General features: G+C 33.5%; 1 protein-coding gene across 5 annotated transcripts in view; it reads left to right on the top strand.

Moving 5' to 3' along the window:
• EPHA5 (EPH receptor A5) overlaps window positions 1–19,925 on the top strand; it is a 336,719-nt gene that overhangs the window by 282,864 nt on the left and 33,930 nt on the right. For 4 of the 5 annotated variants that reach the window (XM_061191418.1, XM_061191415.1, XM_061191417.1 and 1 more), the window contains 4 exons: window positions 3,151–3,218; window positions 4,531–4,656; window positions 5,377–5,562; window positions 18,626–18,687. In XM_061191418.1, the coding sequence (XP_061047401.1) occupies window positions 3,151–3,218; window positions 4,531–4,656; window positions 5,377–5,562; window positions 18,626–18,687 (442 nt within the window). Of the gene's footprint in view, window positions 1–3,150; window positions 3,219–4,530; window positions 4,657–5,376; window positions 5,563–8,853; window positions 8,866–18,625; window positions 18,688–19,925 lie in introns of all 5 variants that reach the window. The other variant, XM_061191416.1, reaches the window with a different exon arrangement.

Below are 19,925 nucleotides of genomic sequence, written 5' to 3'. Positions count from 1 at the left end.
TCTACTACTAAAAAATAAAATAACATTGTTTTCTAGAAGAAAATAAGTATAAATGGCTAGAAGATGATTCCTCTAATTGCACTACAGTTGTTTTTAGTAAAATGATATCGAAGTTCATTAAAATTGTGACTGAAGCAAAATGAAGAAACTGTTTCTTTTCCATTTGAAAAAAAAATCGGTTCTAGAAGATAGGAGTTGTAATTGATGTACAGAATGGCATATTTATTGACTCTAGTGTATGCTGAGTTAAAATGATGCATCTGGACAAGGTACAGAAGATGATACTGAATGAACCCACTCCCTGCAATGCTTTGTTACCAAGGCTGAACCACTGCTTGAGTGCCAGTCTCTGCCAGCTGCACTTCTACTTGCTGTATCTTGTTGAGGTTTGTTTTAATGTTGCTTTGGGGTGTTCCAGAACTTAATTTTTTATGTTAATGTGACATGCAGCCGTATTATGTTATAGAAGTCTTGAGATGCCTGTAGTCAAAAATAACTCCTTCTTATTGCCCTCCTGACTCTCACCCTAGGTATTAAAATGTTAATAACTCCTCCCCATGGTATTCCCAAATTATTTTTTAGATGAGATCCAAAGTTTTATTTCCATTTTCATATGAGGCATTTGCATGCAATTTAAATATCCATGAAGCGTATTTAATGATAAAGACTATTTGAGGATATAATTTCAAAGCTTAATTTTTTTTGAAGGTAGGAGAGTTAAAGGTGGAATGGATTTTTGTTTTCTAATGTAAACTGCAAGAACTTGTATACTTTTTAGGTATCTTTAGAATTCCTCTAACAAAGTTTTTTGTCAGTATTATTTAAATAACACAAATCTCAGGATGATTTCACACAATTGTATTTAGAACATTGGTAAAAAAAAAAAAAAACCCAGTATCAATAACTTCTCTCTAGCGGTACATACATTAAAGATTGAAAGAATAATGTAATATCTAAAAAATATGAACAATGTATTAAAATATCTTAAATGTCAGCTTGAATAGACCAGCTATTATTTCAGGATGATATCATGTGTTCGTTTTTTCTCTCCATTTCACTGTGGTGAGGTGATTCAAGATGTCTTAAGGGCTCTTAAGTGACAAATGCATCTACATTGTTATGAATAAAATTTGAAAAGCCACCAGTTCCTCATTGTGTAATTTTCTTCACCCAAGAACACTATATGTATTAAGTATATTACTTCAAGTTTACTTAAATTTTCCTAGCTGTACTTTACTAATAAATTGCCAGTTCTTTAATACGATAAAATTAAGATAATTGCAATTTTTCAAAAATGGCACAAGAACAGGTTTTGTTATCTATGTTGTATAATATATGTAATTATACACTAAGAAAGAGAATAAAATGTTTCATTTTTATATCAAAATATACACATATTTAAGAAACATTTTAGAATATGAAACCAAGGAACAGTCCTCAGTGCATGTCAATTGGCCACTTCATTTACATCATATAGTAGTTTTCAGTCAACTTTGTAATGAAAATATTTTGTCAATCTGACATTTTGGCTGTATTTTCTTTATGCAGAAGTAAATGAAATTTTGTTTCTAATAAACTCAATTTTGTTATAAGAGCTTGTGAATAATAAATTCACTTCCTGAGAGTTTCACTAAAAGTAGTTTAGATATTTTTATTTTGGTCAGCTGTTTTAACGTTATATGGTTATTCACGTACCTTAGTATTCATCAGCGTATTCTCTCTCCAAACACTTGTCCTTGTGTAGACTCAACCAGAATATCATCCACTCATTCATTTATTCATTCATCAATGTGACGAATATTTTTGGGGCCAACTCTGAGCCAGGTGCTAGGTCAGTTTAGAAATTTATAGATGAATGGTAGTTGCTGCCATTTAAGAAACTAACAATAGCAAGAAAGCCAAAAAACATTCTCAAATGACTATGTTGCATTGTAGAATGGCAGTCACACCATGAGAGGGATACAGAAAGCTACTGGGTTCAGAGGGGGCAAGACTGCATTAAGCCACGGTATTAGGGAAAGGAAATGTGAAGAAGGCAACAATTGAACTGGACTTTGATAATTGGAAATTGTTAAGAAGAGCATCCTAAGTGCAGGAACCAGTATATAGGAACATATGGAAGCATGGAGAAATATCTCAGAGATGATGTGGGAAATGTGCATTGGGGCTACATTTAGGAATCTTTACCTTATTATTTTATTGAAGACTTTGCAGAAGAGAGCTAACACAATAGAAAAGTACCTTATTTATGGTAATTTGGCTACAGCCATGTCTAGTATAGTTTAGGAAAGCAGTTATAGAATGCAGGGGCATCAGTTCAGAGGCACTGATAGTAATCCAAATGAAAAACAGCAAGACCTTAATTGAAGAAGAGGTAGAGCTAGTGAAATGGAAGAGGTGGATCATAAGACTTTTATGTTATATAATGCTTGGGATTTGGCAACTAATTTGTTGTGAGGTCCACGAGAACAGGGCTTTGATCTTAAGGTACCAAAACCATGAAAATGTTATTAAGAGGAAAAGAAGGCAGCAGATCAAGATTGAAAGTAAAGAGAAAGATACTCTTCTCTTTTTCAGATCTATTGAGTTTGAATGCCAGTGGAATATCCCTAGAAAATAAATCCACAGGGAATAAGAGTATAACTCTCAAAAGAATAAAACCAGAGGGATAGAGGTATTAATTAAATTGATGGAAATGGATAGATTGACAGGAGACCAGTGGAGACACTAAAGACTCCAAAACAAGAGAAATAAATAAAACAGAATAATGGAGTAAGGTGCTGAAAGGAGGAGACTTTTGAATCAGAGACGTATTTGGGACAGTTCATCCTGAGAAAAGGCAGGGGCCTCTGAGGTGGCAAAAAACAGTAAAAGAAGAAGGGAACAGAGAAATGTCTGGTGTATGGTATATGGTGAAGTCATGTTTAAAAATAGGTTTGGAGAGCTTCAGACATCTCAGTGAAATCTGGGCAAGAGTGAGGGACACTAGCTGGGGAAATACGATTCATACAAAAGAGTATTGGTGTTATTTCATACTGCTGGTGTGAAAATCACTTAAGGTTGCAATCATTTCAATTGTGTTGCGTGCTTCTGGGCTTGACGTGATGCACCACTTGGAGATGTGGCTAATCGTAGCTTACTCTGTTCCAGGCGGTGTGGTTACAGCAAAGCAAAACAAGATCCAGAAGAGGAAAAGATGCATTTTCATAATGGGCACAGTAAGCAAACTGTAAAAAAAATCAAAATAAAACAAAGTAGGGGACACTTTATTGTGATTTTGGCTTCTTTTCAGGCTAGAGATTTGTAATAACTGACCAAAAATATTGGGATAAAAAGTGTAAGTGTTTTGTTACATTCCTCTAAAGCGTATGGGCTTGTGGTGTTGCCAGCTGACCCTAGGCAACAGCTGGATGGTTTTTTCAATTCTTTAAAGCATACTTTCATTACAATCATTAAAATAAAAACTTTTTGCTTAATATAAGAAGCTATTATATTTCAAACCAAATTTCCAGGCCAATTCTAATTCCTAGCAACAGTCAGTAGAAATATGTCATTAAATAACACCACCAGATTAAATGAATAAATTTCTTCTTCTTTTTCTAACATTTTGGTAGGAATTTCCCTGAGCACATCCTGTAGCAGCAACCTTGGTTCAAATGACTTGAAAAAGACTACACTTTTAAGAAATGCAGAAAATCAAGTTTTAATAATGAGCTTTAAAAATCTGCCTAAATGGGTTCTAATTTTATTATTATTTTAATATGTTCATTTTTTAATAAATAGTACAGTGTGAGTTGATTTGCCAAGTAAATGACAAAAAGAATTTTTTTTGTTTTTGTCACTCTGCCATGACCATGAAAGTCAAAATCATGAAAGCCATAATTCATGCTGCAAAGCACTTTTGAGTCCATTTTCACAGTCCTATATTATTTAATGTTATTTATCGTCAAAAAATACTGTGAGGGTAATATCGGTAGCCTTTAAAATGTGATGAAACTGAGGCTCATAGAGCATAAGAGACTTGCATAATGCCCTGCAGCAACAGTAGAGTGAATTTCTCTTTTCTTCTTGACTTCTTTGTCAGTCTTATAGGACCAAAGCACCAGAAAAGTTATTTTAAATTATTTTTGTAAAACCTAAACTAATCATCTGTGATAAGATTTTAAGGAAAGCATAAGAAAACAAACCAACAACTAAACCAGTAACATTTCATTGTCCAGTTTAGTAAATAAAAGTGTCTTAGTTTGTCTCAGAGACTGATTCCTGAACATTAGTGTTGAAAGATGTCCTTACTCAAATACGTCGTCACATATGCACTTCTTCTTGTGCATGCCAACAATCCAGATTTCTAAAATTATAAAAATGAGATAGCTGTACAAATGACTCCTATAATTCAGGAGAGGGTCTGTCCTTGCAGCTCTGTCACTTCTAGGAATTGGGGATTTAAGCCATAGTTGTACATTAATAACGTTTATAATTTCACTCATCCATCCCAAGCACTTCGATTGTAATGCCCATTTATTTTTACAGTTAAACTGCCAGGAGTAAGAACTTATATTGATCCACACACCTATGAGGATCCCAATCAAGCTGTCCATGAATTCGCCAAGGAGATAGAGGCTTCATGCATCACCATTGAAAGAGTTATTGGAGCGGGTAAGACGGTGTGTTTAACTCAGACTTTTAACTTATGTTTATATTATAAAATGTAATATGTCAATGTCCTGATCTAACTCAGAATGTTTTTAATCTTTTGTAATTGACTTGCTTTCAAGGTGGTATATAATTGATCATATTTTAATATTACCTTCTGCCTAGCTCATACTTAAACCAGCAAATGTTTGGTTTATGAAAAAAAACAAACCAGCACAAATGTATATTCAAACATAGTGTTTTTCACCATCTACTGTTTATTATATTTCATATATAATATATATAATTTTTAATACCCAAAAGTATTTACAAAATTCAAGTGCCCAATTATTCTACTTATGAATCATCTCTTCCTTAAGACTGTTTCCTTTTTGTCCTGCTATGGCCCTTTTCTTTTTTCTCTTCTCATTAGTGTCACTGCTAGAGTAGAAAGAAAGGAAGAAGGAAGTGATTTTCAGTCAGTTGCTTTTAGTTTCTTTCTAATGTTTCCATTAAGGTTTCTGTAGGTGAGAGAGATGAAACTAATAGCCCCCAATGTGTCTTACGATCACGTGTAAATGATTTTTCCCAATGCACCATTAATTTCTTTTAACATAGATAAGGAAGTTGGACTCCCCTTCAACTCTGTTCTATCTAAACCTTACTATTCTAAGAGAATTTTAGACTACTGTTAGAGTAGGGATTTGTAATGAGTTTCTGTGTTTTCTACATCTTTATCACAAGGTGAATTTGGTGAAGTTTGTAGTGGACGTTTGAAACTTCCAGGAAAAAGAGAATTACCTGTGGCAATTAAAACCCTTAAAGTAGGCTATACTGAAAAGCAACGCAGAGATTTCCTGGGTGAAGCAAGTATCATGGGGCAGTTTGACCATCCTAACATCATTCACTTAGAAGGTGTTGTGACCAAAAGTAAGTACAATGGCAAATTATGCATGTGTGTGTGATCATAAATATCTGAATTTCTTCTATTAGATTATTATTAATTTCAGGATAGAGAGAAAACTGGCCATAATAATGTGATTAACAATTTCCCTAATATTAATAGTATTTGTCCTATATTTTAGTAGATTCTTGTCAAAGCTGATCTTCAGTGAACCCGAATTTCTATTTATTATTTGAAATATTTGTGTTAACTCACTTACTATGAATTCAGCACCAGAGAAAATGTATCCAGATAAAAGGAGCAGTAAAAGTATCAATTTTTTTTCCTCTTGGCTCTTTCACTTTTTATCCTAATGAAATATTAACTTCAAAGTTTTGATTGAGGCATTGAAGTTTAACATTTAATAGGATTACTGTAACCATAGATGCCCGCCACCTTTTAAGTGGTTTTTTTATAGCCAGATGTATTTCTTTTATTGATTTTTTTCATTGAGATATTTTAATAGTTCTAAGGAAAGCAATTGCCTCAGAAGACTGGGAAAGTTCCTTGAGACTAATTATTTTGTTAAAGCAAATCCTGTTTTTACTCAGATATATCTGGAATTTCACATCTCTCAGATTCTTGTTAGTGTCTTGTAAATGTGGTTATGTGTTGAGCTTCCCAATATAAGGATTTCAAATAATTCTTCAGTCACTCAATAAAGTATTTATGTGACACATAACTGAGGCCTTTATTTTCTTTTAATCCATTTTTTCTTCGCCATTCCTATGTATCCTCTTTCCTTCCTTTATACCTCATACACTTCATACCACTTTGTAAAATCATCTGAAACATTTGGCAAGGAACACGCTTTAGACTTTTTTCAAGCACTGGTTCAACTTCCATTTGCTGTTAATCAAGTTTTAAGTTATATATGCCAAATGTGCATAGCAGCAAAGTATGTTCAATAAACGTTCTCAACCTATGAAGTAATTTCAATTGATTGGATATCCATTTATGCCATTTAGCTTTTAAATATGGAAAACAAAACAAAAACAACAACAATAAAAACTTTTTCGAAATAAAGAGGAACAAAAGAAACAACAACAAAAAAATTTACTGATTTATAACCAGTTAATTCCCAAATCATGATTCATTCACAGTAGGTCACAGATGAGAACACAGAAGAAAAATACCTTAGCTAAAATTATCATGTTGATGATTGGCAGAACTTTTGAATCAGCCTGTATTGCTGGGAGATTGTTTTTCTCCATGTCTCAAAGAGATACACATCTCCAGTAAGAATGCCCATAGGGGAATGTAACATAGGAATAAAATTACCTGCAGCCATGTGGGTTTCTTCAGACTTGGATGTGTTACTTTTCATGTACCTCTTAGCCATCTGTATGTCTTCTTTTGTGAAATGTCTATTTAGGTCCTCTGCCCATAGGTATGTATATGGCTGATTCACTTTGTTGTACAACAGAAACCAACACAGTACTGTGAAGCAATTATACTCCAATAAAGATCTATTAAAAAAAAACAAAAAAAAACTTAGATGTGTTTCTTTCCCCCAGTTGAGTACATGCCTAAAAATAGGTAAGAGGCAGGGACACGACGCAGGTGAGAGACAAAGAAAATACATATTTTTTTGAAGGAATAAAATAAATTAAAATATTTTACAAAATCATGCCCTATGATGAATGGGGAGGAATATTTTAAGTAAGAATATGATGTGAGGGAGATGGTCACAGGTACAATAAAATGAAATCAGAATTTGAACGGGACTATACTCTATCTGAGGGGAAGGACTTTGAAAGGACATTAGTGATAGCATGTGCTGGGCTAGATACTGTGGGAACAAGAATTATAACAGTGATTGAGTAAAATTATTTCCTATGCAGGAAATGTATTATCTAATATAAAACATACTTCTTAATGATAGTCATAGTAATAATAGGATGCAAAATATTTGATATATTTCATGTCTTCTTTTCATCCATAATATGACTGCTAAGTTTCACTTCCTCAAATAAACTAGGACCATGACTTCCTCTTACCCAGGGTATATGTAAAACTAATGCCTATATGTAGACAGCCAATCCATCCTGTAATGAGTTAAGCTGTAATGTGTAGGAGAGTGCCAGATCACTATTATGATCATGGAAAACAGTACTGCATAATGGTCAAGAACATGGGCTATGGCTCTAGCCACCAATTTTCATTTTGCTTCTACCATAAACTATGTGACTTTGCACAAGTTGGTTATACATTCAGAACCTTAGTTTCCTCACTAATGACATGGGGTAAGAATGCCTCAGTGATTTTGTGAAGGTGACATGAATTAATACAGGTAAAGTTTAAATGGGCATGACACAGAGTAGGTAATTAATAAACACATGGTTATTACTTTTCCATTTATTTCTCTTCCTGTGCTCTGAACTCCTCCATATCCATTTCATTCCTAATCCATTTTAATTGATATGTTCCCCTGCCTACCTTGCCTCTTTCTCTGAAACTTAACTACCTTTTCAATTCCTTCAAAATCTTATTCAAATTCTATCACCTCCATGAAATAATTCCTCATCACTTAACCCTGAAATAATGGCTCCTTCTTTCAAACACTGTACCTATATAAGGATTTTTGCAACTGTCAGTAATGTTCCTTCCTTTGTCCAAAACTCTTATTCAAATTTTTCATTTAATTTTGTCTCCTCTGCATATATTTTTAGCTCCCTAGCTAAAAAAGTCTGCTCCTTGAAGAAACAGATGATGTCCTAAATATTTATGTAAACCCATTACACTTAAACCTAAAACCAATCTATGGTCACTTTAGTTAAGCACTCTGAGCCTCAATGTCACAGAAAAAGAAAAAAATCATACCTACCTTTAAAATTTTTATGCAGATTAAATTAAGATATATTTGTGTGTATGTGAACAAAATTGCAGGTAGTTATAGTAGTATTTATTTTAATCTGTTTAGGTGAATTCATCAAATATCATCAGATATTAGGAGACAAGATCCCAAAATTATTAGAGGCAATAGTCACCTACTTTTATAGATCTCTAATTTATTACAGAATTTGTTTTATGTGAATGGGTCCTGACTGTGCAATATAAGACAACTACACTTCTCATAGTAAAACAACTAAATTTGTCATATACCATTTTATATGCACTTGAGACCTTTATTTTAAGAAGCAAATGCCATTATCAGCAAATGATCATATTTAAATTCTGTAAAGTCTAGTCTAAAAAACAGGGCTGTGGTTGAAAATACAGACTTTAAATTTCCAATCTTCTCATCAAATATTCTGTTTGATGTTGCTGCAGTGAAGTTACACATACAGGTAAAGCAAAATGTAAATATTTAAAATACTTCTTTGTCTTATTTTTTTTTTTTCTATTTGAATTGAAGCTGTATTTCCCCTTAATAAATGTAGCTCTTGATGTTCAACTTGGGAAGTCTTCAACTTGTTTTTAATTTACCATGTTGCAACTCACTTTATTTGTGTCCTTAATTTCATGCTCTCTGATCTGATGCTAATTTATTCAGCAGTTATTCTCAACCTGCAGCACACAGATAATGAGACATAAGTGCAACTAAGTCTTGTGATTGTTTTGATTGAAGCTGAGGTGGGGAGTCTGAAGTAGCACTCCTCTGGGTGGTGCCACCGTGAACCTTCCTCTTTCCTCATCACTGCCTTACGTGCCAGAAATATGGGGCCTCATTCAAATTCCTTCTGTGATTTGTTGTTAAACAGGAGACATCATAAATAAATATATATTCTAGAGAGAGTTATGACATATGACGTAAGAAACCCACAGGTCCTGGCTTAATTGACTCATTCGCAATGCATGATGCTTTAATGTAACATACATGGAGCCAGCTTTTACTATTCAAATAGATTCAGGAATAAAATTTAGAAGTGGAAAATTATAATTTTTCCATTGCAGCAGCCTTAGTTCTTTAAGATTTATTTTTTCCACCCATGGAAATATTATCAAATATTATCAAAATTGACTATTGAAGTATTTATAGTTATATAAATATTTATATAATATAATTATATAATATAGTTTATACAATGTAGTTATATAAATATAAATATTTATATTGAAATATTTATAGTTATATAATATTTCTATTGAAATATGTATATTTCTATTTAAATATTCATACTTATATTTCTTTTTTTTTAAATTTTATTTATTTATTTATTTATGGCTGTGTTGGGTCTTTGTTTCTATGCGAGGGCTTTCTCTAGTTGTGGCAAGCGGGGGCCACTCTTCATCGCGGTGCGCGGGCCTCTCACTATTGCGGCCTCTCTTGTTGCGGAGCACAGGCTCCAGACGCGCAGGCTCAGTAGTTGTGGCTCACGGGCCCAGTTGCTCCGCGGCATGTGGGATCTTCCCAGACCAGGGCTCGAACCCGTGTTTCCCGCACCGGCAGGCAGACTCTCAACCACTGCGCCACCAGGGAAGCCCCCATACTTATATTTCTTAATCTAGGATCATATACAAATAAACTTAGTTCTCCTGTAAAATTAATAAATTTAAACAAAATATTAGAGAAAAATTAAAGAAATGTCTCCCTGTTTTTCTTTCCATGTCTGAAGAAATAACACATTCAATGGCAATTGATTATTTGAATTGTCAGATAATTCTGACTTATATAATTTTGTAATTATCTTTCAAATATAGTATTTCATTCTATCCTGTAAAAGTCCATTTTATTTTACAGGCCCTTATTATATATTACCCAGGGCTATTCCAACAATCTTCAAACTAGTCTTTCCATTTTGGTATTTTCCAATGGACATTAGTCCATTCCATACATTTTACTAAATCAATTTCCTCTCTTGCTTCATCACCAGGAGCAAACAAATCAAGCAAAATACATATACTTTGATACTGAACTTGATATAATTTGGCCATATCTCCATATCACACTATTTACTTTCCAGAAAACTCTACCTAGTTCTTGTTCTGCCCTTGGAGATACTTCATTCCGCCCTAGCATGTCCTCTCCACTTTCCTCAGTGCTACTTGACCTTCAAGTTTAATTCAAATATGACCTTCTCCATGAGATCAGTGTCATTTCTCTTCATTTTTCCTTCCATCCTCAGTGTCTGCCTGGCATACAGTAGGCCACTCAATAATGTTGAATAGCTGAGTAAAGGAAAACATCCCAGTTCTACATTTGTTTTATTTTGCTCACCTGTGTGTTCCTAGATCTGTGCTCAGCACATGTAGCATTTCATGTATTTGTTGAATGAATGAATTCTCAGCCAGAGACAGTCTTACAAATTCTAGCTGCATTTCTCTGCACTTTGTCATATTGTCCGTTGTATCATAGTTATCTCTCTACATGTTCTGTCCTTATTACACGATGAACTTCTTGAATTTGATATATGTTTACAGCACCCCTAGTATCTGTCACAAGGCCAGACACATTAGGGAATTTCAAAACTTTTTTAAAAGACAGGAATGATAGTAAATGAATCAATGACTAAATTACAGTTATCTAAACAGTTAAAATGAGTTAGAGTGATATACAATTTATATTTTAATTTAAACAACTTTGTTCTATAAAACCATGGGTGTTTTAGGAAAAATAATTAAAATGCATATGAAGAAAATTGCACGAGGATCTTTTCACAGGATCTTGCATATAACAGTTATAACTACTACTAATAATTAACGTTACTTTAAGTATGTGCTAAGTTAATGTTCTTTATATATTATCTCCTTTAATCTGCGCAATAATGCTATCCTGTAGACACTAGTATTTGTTCTCATTTTACAGATGGGAAAAATTAACCTTAAGGAGGTTAAATACTTTATCCAATATCATAAAACTAGCATAGGATAATACCAGATTTAAAAGCAGTTCTGCATGACTCCAAAACCCAAGCTCTTACAGTGTACATTACTAACCTCATTTTTATTATTTGGTATGTACTTGACAAGAAACATTTATTTATTCAAAAGGTATTAATTGATCACCTAATACATGTCTATTCCTATTAATCAGTGGGATACAGCAGAGATTAAACAGACTGATTTCCTGCCTTTATGGAGCTTAGCTTTGGGTAGGGGAGACAAACTAATTGAACAAATACATTTATAATATATTAAATGAAAAAAGTAAAGCTAATTTAGGAGATTATGGATTGTTTCTATTGAGGGTTAGTGGTTTCTATTTTATTTAGAGAAAGGCCTCTCTGATAAGGCTTGAATAGGTGAAGGTGTGAGCCTTACAGATATCTGGGGGCAGGCAGTGTGTTGTAGAAAGAAGAACCCGCAAGACTTGAATGGAACTTGCATAGAATGTTCAAGAAAAAACAAGGCCAGTGTCGCTTTAATGGAATGAATGAGAGGACTCTGGTAAGAGCTTAACTTGAAGACTTAATAGGAGAATAGACGGTATGTGAACACTTTGGTCCCTGCAAAGACTGCCTCTTAATCTGAGCCTTGGAGCCAAGATGTGATAGAATCTTATTTCTACATTAACAGGATCAGTCAGGATGCTGTGTTGAATAAAGATGGTAGAAGCCAGTGTTGAAATGGGGAGACAGTGAGGAGGCTACTGTCATTATTCACACCTCATTATGGGTTAGATCAGGGTAGTAATCTAACAAGATGGCGAGTTGTAGTTGAATTCTATAGATATTTTGAAGGCAATCACAGTAAGTCTTCTTGTGGATTAGATGTGGAATGTGAGGAAAAGAGAAGAGTCAATGATAATTATAAATTATTGGTCCTGAGTACCTTGAAGAAAGGAATTGTCAGTTATGGGGAAAATTCCAGGAGGAGCAGGACTGTGGTTGGTAATCAGTAGCTCCGTTTTGGATACGTTACTTTTGAGAGGCGTATAAGCACCCAATTGCAGATGTTGTGTATAAGATTGGATTCTGAGAAGTATAAATGAAAATGTTTGCAGTATGAATATGCTTGAATTTTATATCTTCCCTTTCACAAAAGGAAACAATTCTATGAGCCATTATCAGTGATAAACCATGATGGAAATAAACAAATTTAACACTGCAGTAGAAATGGAAGCCAGCTCGTTAATTTGATACTTGTTTTTCATTATTAGGGCATAGAGAGAGGTATAATAAATAAACATAAGATATTTATTAGATATTTACAAGGGCTTTTTCTGATAAAATCTAAATTCTACTCACCTGAAAGATATATATCTATAGAAACAGAGATTTACTGGCTCGAAGATTGATTATTAGTAAATTAAACCTTGTGTTTTTAAAGTCATTTTCATTACTAATAAAACAAAGCTGTCACATTGTTAATTCTTAGATTCCTTAGCTCCTCTGCAAAGTCGATCATTTCTGACTCCACAAGTAATTATCCACCTTTGCTAATGTCAGAGCAATTCTAATTTATTTTTAATTTGAGAAATGAGCAGCTAATGAGAAAGTTTATATCAATATAAACAATCTGAAATAAAAGAGGATATTATGGAAAATTTGGTATTTCTATTTAATAGAAACATTTGGTGTTTCCGTCTCAGGTAAGGTATAGAGGCTTTTGATTTTATAGTCTTTCCTAAAATTAAAATTACATAATTTTAAAAGTGGTTTTCCCTAAAGTGTTAACCAATAAATAAGGGTCATAATGGAATTAAAATATCTGAGTACCTTTCTAAGTTCTGATTGCCCCGTACTTCGTCCTCCCTTCACACTCCCCCGCTTGATAAGCATTATCTATTCCTACTACAAGCACAAGGTCCCATTTTCTGTGTGACCATTAACCATTAATAATTGAATCATGATATTTCTTATTCCAAGCTTCCCTTGGAGTAAAAATAAAAGTAATTTCAAACAGCTACAAGTGTTAATGTACTAAATGGAATACAACCCAAATAGAATGGCATAGTGAAATAAAACTATAGATATATAAGTATAAGCACAGGCTTACTTTTAATTATTTACAAATCTTGTAAAATGTTTGTAAGAGAAACAAGTGACAGTTGTTTTCCAGTGAATTATGATGTTTCTAAATCAAATGCTCCCTTATACCCTTAAGTGGTACCACGTGTTTTTTGATGCACTCGTGGGTTCAGTAAAGCAGGTAGTACCAATGAAAATAAAATAATAAGCCCAGATTTAGTTGCAACTCTTGTGATGTGGCCTAGTTCAGTGTTTCTCAAAATACAACGTGCCTCTGAGGATATTGCTAAAATGCAGAATCTGTTTTAATAGATTGGATTGGGCACTGAGATTTTGCATTTCTAACAAGCTCTCAGGTGACAGCTATGCCACCTGTCAAGGGCCATGCTCTGAAAAGCAAGGACTAAATCAACGCTCCCCAAAGTTTGTCTCACCTAACTTTGAGATAGCTTGTGAAAAAAGCCTGCTTTACCAGAAGTGGCGTGTTCTCTTCTCTCTTGGATTTTGTTGGACATTAGCACCAACAAAATCACTTACTAAGGAAGCAAATGCAGTTTTGTTTTACTGTGCTAAGAAAAACCCACATATCATGATATCTAACCTATTAAATTTTTAGGTGTAGATTACAGAGTACAGTTTTTTTAATTGTAAGCACAATGTTGTACGGCTGATCTCTAGAAACTTTTTGTCTTGCATAACTAAAACTTTATACCTATTGAACAGTAATTCCTTCTTTCCGCCTCCCCCAGCCACTGGCAGCCACCATTCTACTTTCTGTTTCTATGGGTTTGACTACTTTAGATACTTCATATAAGTGGAGTCCAAGACCTATCCACTTCACTATCGAACACTTCAGAACGCTTGGAGCATATATAAGTAATGACCATATGTAAGAATATATTATTTATTGAAAGCAACTGAATTCCTACCAGATCTGCCATTCATGCATGAACAGTTTGGTATGGCATAGTCATGATTATCGAACTTATATTATCACAAAAGACTAAATATTTGTCAGATTTTAAAGTTAAATTCAAAATTTAAAATAAATATTTGGAAATTATAGGCATCATAGTATGGAGGGAAGGAAAACAACTTTTATAGTCAGGTGGACATGAATTTGATTCCCAACTTTGTCTCTTATACGACTTGCACTAATCAACTCAGGTAATATATTGAATCTTTTTAAGCCTCACTTTTCTTTCTCTGAAAAGAGTCTTTTGTAATATCACTGTTATAGACTTTTGATGACAATTAAAAATAACATCATGCCTTGTAAGAGGGCACTCACTATATTAATAAACTGTAGTTCTTTTATGATATCAATACCAAATGATGAAATATGAGGTTGGTGAATTCCACAAATAATGTGTTTCTATTACTACTTAGACTCTGCCTGAACTGGGTCCTCAGTAAATATTATGAAGTAATGTAAAAACTCTACTCTGTGATTAAAATCATGTTTTGACATGCTTTATGAGCTCTTTTTATATTGATTTTTGATAATATGCTTTCAAAATTATTGGCAGATTTACTCTTTGTCTGTACTTCAAGCTGGATAATGGAAAATGATTTATACCATTTTATTGAATTTACAATGATTAGAGTAAAGCCACATTAATTAATGCTATGTCATTTTTGCAAGCTAGCAGGAACTGAGACAAAACATATGCCAAACTAAATATAATTATCATTAAAATGGCTCAAGCATGAGAAATAATCAAATGAGTCCTGAACTGTCTTATTCTTGTCAACAAAATAAGATCATGCTTGTTTGCAAACATGCATTTTAATTGCTTTTCCCCCATTTTCTGAAATATAAGAGGTGTTTTAGGTCCCTATCATATTTTTCAAAACCTACACTGTCATAAATAATGAATCTGACTTTTAAAACTAAGTGATGAATGCTAAAAAAAAAAATCTTATAGGAGGAATACCAGGTGCCCATCTCCCTAAAAAGCAATTACTTTTTCTTTCCAAATATATATTATTATATATATTCAATATCAGTAAGCTTATTATTATTCAATATCAGTAAGGTTTCTGATCAGTCATTCTCTTTAGAGTATGAATTCTTTCATCTAAGCTCAGTGAATCTGGGTTGAATTTAAGGAACAAATTTACCCAAGAAACAGGTACTTTTACATAGGGATTTTATCCAACTCCTGCTCAGGAGACCTTGGGTGAGCAGTAGTAAATATTTACCACTAACCCATAGCTGTAAGAAGAGGGTCTAAAAAATTAGAGGATAGACAGAGAGAAGAGAAAGAAACTGAGAAAAAGTTTTCTATTCTCTAGAAAAAGAGCATAGAAGGAAACTGAAGGTTTTGAAGTAGTAATATAGGAGAAGTGCTGTAATCATAAAAAGCTTGGGGTAGAGTAGATAATTGTAGACATTGATTAGGCCTTCACTTTGATGGACAAGGCATCTGCTCATGTGGTAGGAGCTGAGAGGTACCAATGAGGGAAAGCTAAGACTATATTCTCTGGATATCTGCTGGAATTCAGTTCTTCCAATTCCAATTAAACTATGACAGCTCCCTCAACGGATTTCTGTAAGTGAGAGTCAGATCTACACAGGACATATTCCTAGAAGCACAGGCTGATTCTAGAAAATATAGCCCTTTTCCTAATTTGATCAGGGCTGGTGTTCAGCAAATACATACTTTTTTGGCTCTATTAGCTGTAAACTTATTGAAATACTTCCATGCTATTTGATAAAAAGCTGAAGCCAGGGTTACCCACATGTCCCTTTTATATGCCTACTCAGCTTCATCTCTGGGTACTTCTGAATTCCTGAAATCAGGCATGAAGAGGTGATGTCTGGTACACCAGGACATTCTAATATTCCAGCATAATGGCTGGTTGAACTTCAGACATGTAGGTCCCTGTGCCAAAGCAGTTATCAAATATTTTGGCTGTCGCCCTTGGGGAAGCATATTAATTCTGGACTTTTGAAGGAAAAGGGGCTTCAACATTAATAAAAGCCGGAAATAGGCTCTAGGATGTAAGAATGGGACCAAAAGGGCCCAAAGCAGAATTTTGTCTATTTAGAGTTTGTCTGAGGACCATTAAAATGGGTGTGGCATCATTAAAATGAAGTTAAATTGGAAGCATATCTCAATTCATGAATTTAGATTACAGCCATACTAAGGAGAAAAAGCAGTTATAATCTTTTTTTCTGTTATGTTGTCTTGGCCATTTACAAATACAACGAGTCATTCTTTTTTTTCTAACTAAGGTATTGTATTTCCAGTCAGTTTTAAAAATCAACATTCCCCAACTCATCTCTTGTCACTTCCTGAATTACAAAACAAAATTCAGCCCTCTAGCCATGTTTGAACTTGATGAACTCTTTCATGACAAGATACCTTGGCCCATGCTGCCTCTTCTTCCTGGAATATCTGTCACCTTTTATTACACCAGTGACCCTTTCAATCTTCCAACTTCAAATCAAATGACATCTCCAATGTATATTCTCTACACATGGGATGTTTTACCTAACGTAGGCATAGTACAAATATATGACAAATGAATTTTTTTAGACAAACTTTTTAAATAACTTTTACAAACTTTAAAGAGGAGGAGAAATGCATCTGCCTTTTTAGCATTACTTGTCACATTTCATTCAAAGAATAGTGTTTCTAAAGTATTTTAAAAGAAGATAATTGTCTGAGTGAGAAATTAGACTGACCTACCTTATTATACTAAATAGTGAGTTTTAAGTGATTTTGGAATGAAAGCTCCTTTTTCTTTCTAGTTATTTCTTTTTCATGCAATTGTCAACTTTCTATATCTCTGTTTACATTTCAGACTAATGTTGTATGAATAAATATAAAAGTTCTAACTCTATGACCTGAATGAATCACTTCTCAAGTAAAATACAGACACCCTTCTGGAGAATGCCATTAAGTTAATTACAGTGCATTTCATAATTGAATAGACCCTGTTTCCCTTTATAATATAAAAAGTTAATTAATAGATATACAAGATAGAATTTTACTATCATAAGGTCTTTTTTTACTTACCTAAAAATAGTTTAAATTAACACTAAAATTGTATGTAGTATACTTTTATCAAAGAGTAAAGGGGCATGTTTTAAAATATAGTGAGGTTAGCGTGGAGTGATAAAACTAACAACCATGTTTTAGATATTTTTTCATATAGCAAAGATTTTTGATCTTATATTTTTCATCTTGTATCACAGACATATTACACACTAAATGCCATAATTTTATGAGGGATAAAATATGATCTATTCTCTTAGTCAACTTACATCTGGCAATGAAACCCCACAGATACAAAGTTGATAAAGTTTATAAAATAATAATACATAGCAAATTCTAAGTGACAGACACTATTTTAAGTGACCTGGGTAACAATATGACTTGGTGGATACTCACAGTAACTCTATGAGGCCGGTGCCATTCATATCTCCGTTTTACAGATGAGAAAAATGAGATACAGAGATAAGAATTGATTTGCCCAAGATCTCTTGATAGTAAGTGATTGATCTGGGATACAAAGCCAAGCAGTGTAGCTCCAGAGTCTGTCTAGCTACAGTTTTATATCAGACATGAAAAGAGGAGGACCTCATCCATCAGAGTGATGATTGCAAGAGAAGTTTCCAGACAGCAAGAGGAATCAGAACAGGGTTTTGAAGAATGAAAAAATTTGGGTTGATAAAGATCATAAGTGTGTGGCAGAGAAGGAAAAGGGAGGTAGCCATAAGTAAAGGAATTATAAGAACATAGAAATAAAGTTTGGAACATACGACATATATTCCAGGGATCATAAACAGGGTAGTTAGACTGGACAGGAGTTTTTATTAGAACTGTGAGGAAGATGAATATGTTTGCAGTGCTTTGCTGGATATTATTTTTTGGCACTTTATATCATTACCTCTATTAAAATAAAATTCATCCTTAAACTCACTTTCTACATAAATTGATTTTGGTATTGAAAATTATGGGCTTTTGAATCTTTATCGTTCTTGCGATACTTTCTTCTCACTGACCCAATTTAGTATATACTAAGATATCATCATGTCATGAATTTACTTGCTACTCAAAGAGGACTATTTTTTTTAACGGATGTATGTAATTTGGACAACAATAAAAAACTTCCAGGTAAACTTTTCCTAGATAAGAGTACAAAAATCTAAAAGCAACAGTTTATACCACTGTGTTCTTTTCAGGTAAACCCGTGATGATAGTGACAGAGTATATGGAAAATGGCTCTTTAGATACATTTTTAAAGGTAAGATATGAGACAAATGTAACTATTCAAAGTGTTATTCATATATTGACCATGATGTTGAAGTTGAAATCCAGCCACTTTAAAGCTAAATTTTAAATAGAAATATCTGGAGTCAGGATAATTATACTACAAAAATTAACTTTGGTTTGAAAATTATCCACTTCAGAAAATGTATACAAATCCAAATTACGTGTCTCTACAGTTTTATTTAAGTGTATGTTAATGTGCCCCCCCCCCCAAAAAAAGAGGGAAGGAAGGAAGGAGGAAAGGAAGTAAGGAAAGGAGAAAAAGAGAAGCTTTTATAGGTACTTAACTCTCTCTGAAGTAAGTCAGACAGAGAAAGACAAGTATATGATATCGCTTATATGTGGAATCTAAAAAAATGGTACAATTCAACTTATTCACAAAACAGAAATAGAGTCACAGATGTAGAAAACAAACTTATGGTTACCAGGGGAGGAAATGGGGGGAGGGGGGATAAGTTGGGAGATTGTGATTGACATATACACACTACACTACTATGTATAAAATAGATAACTAATAAGAACCTACTGTATAGCACAGGGAACTCTACTCAATACTCTGTAATGGCCTATATGGGAAAAGAATCTAAAAAAAAGTCAACATATGTATATGTGTAACTGATTCACTTTTCTGTACAGCAGAAACTAACACAACATTGTAAATCAACTATACTTCAATAAAAATTAAAAAAAAAAAAAGTACTTAACTCTCTCAAAGTATATAATATCAGGCAGAATAAGGAAAATGTCAAAAAAGTCCATGACAATCATCTATATTAATGAGAGTCAAATAGACTCATAACTCATCTGAGGGCCAGTCACTACTTGTACCAGGAGAGTCATTATGTGATAACAGACAGTAGCCAATGTTGTCAGATCTTCTGGATTTTAGGAAAAGACTGTATTTTTAAATATGCAAGTCTTCAAATTTTAAATGTTGGCAATTCATTTTATTAATAAATAGCATGTGCTAGACAATGTAACATGTTTGCAGGCCTGATTAAACCTGTAGTCTGGCAGCTTTTCACTTTCAATATAGCAACTATTGCTATTGATTAAAAGTAATGGGACAGTGGCATTAATGACAATTATAGGAAGGGCCTGTGCATTGAATATGACAGGGGTCCACTGACAAGGCAAACTTCCCTTTCAATCTCCAGCCTCCACCAGACTCTGCTGCCAAGTTTCTTATACATATATTTAAGTTCTTCAGTC

This window comes from Eubalaena glacialis, chromosome 5 (assembly GCF_028564815.1).
Source record: "Eubalaena glacialis isolate mEubGla1 chromosome 5, mEubGla1.1.hap2.+ XY, whole genome shotgun sequence".
In the NCBI taxonomy this organism is placed as follows: Eukaryota; Metazoa; Chordata; class Mammalia; order Artiodactyla; family Balaenidae; genus Eubalaena; species Eubalaena glacialis.
The sequence above is the reverse complement of the archived record's forward strand: the minus strand, read 5'-3'. Positions and strand labels throughout refer to the sequence as shown.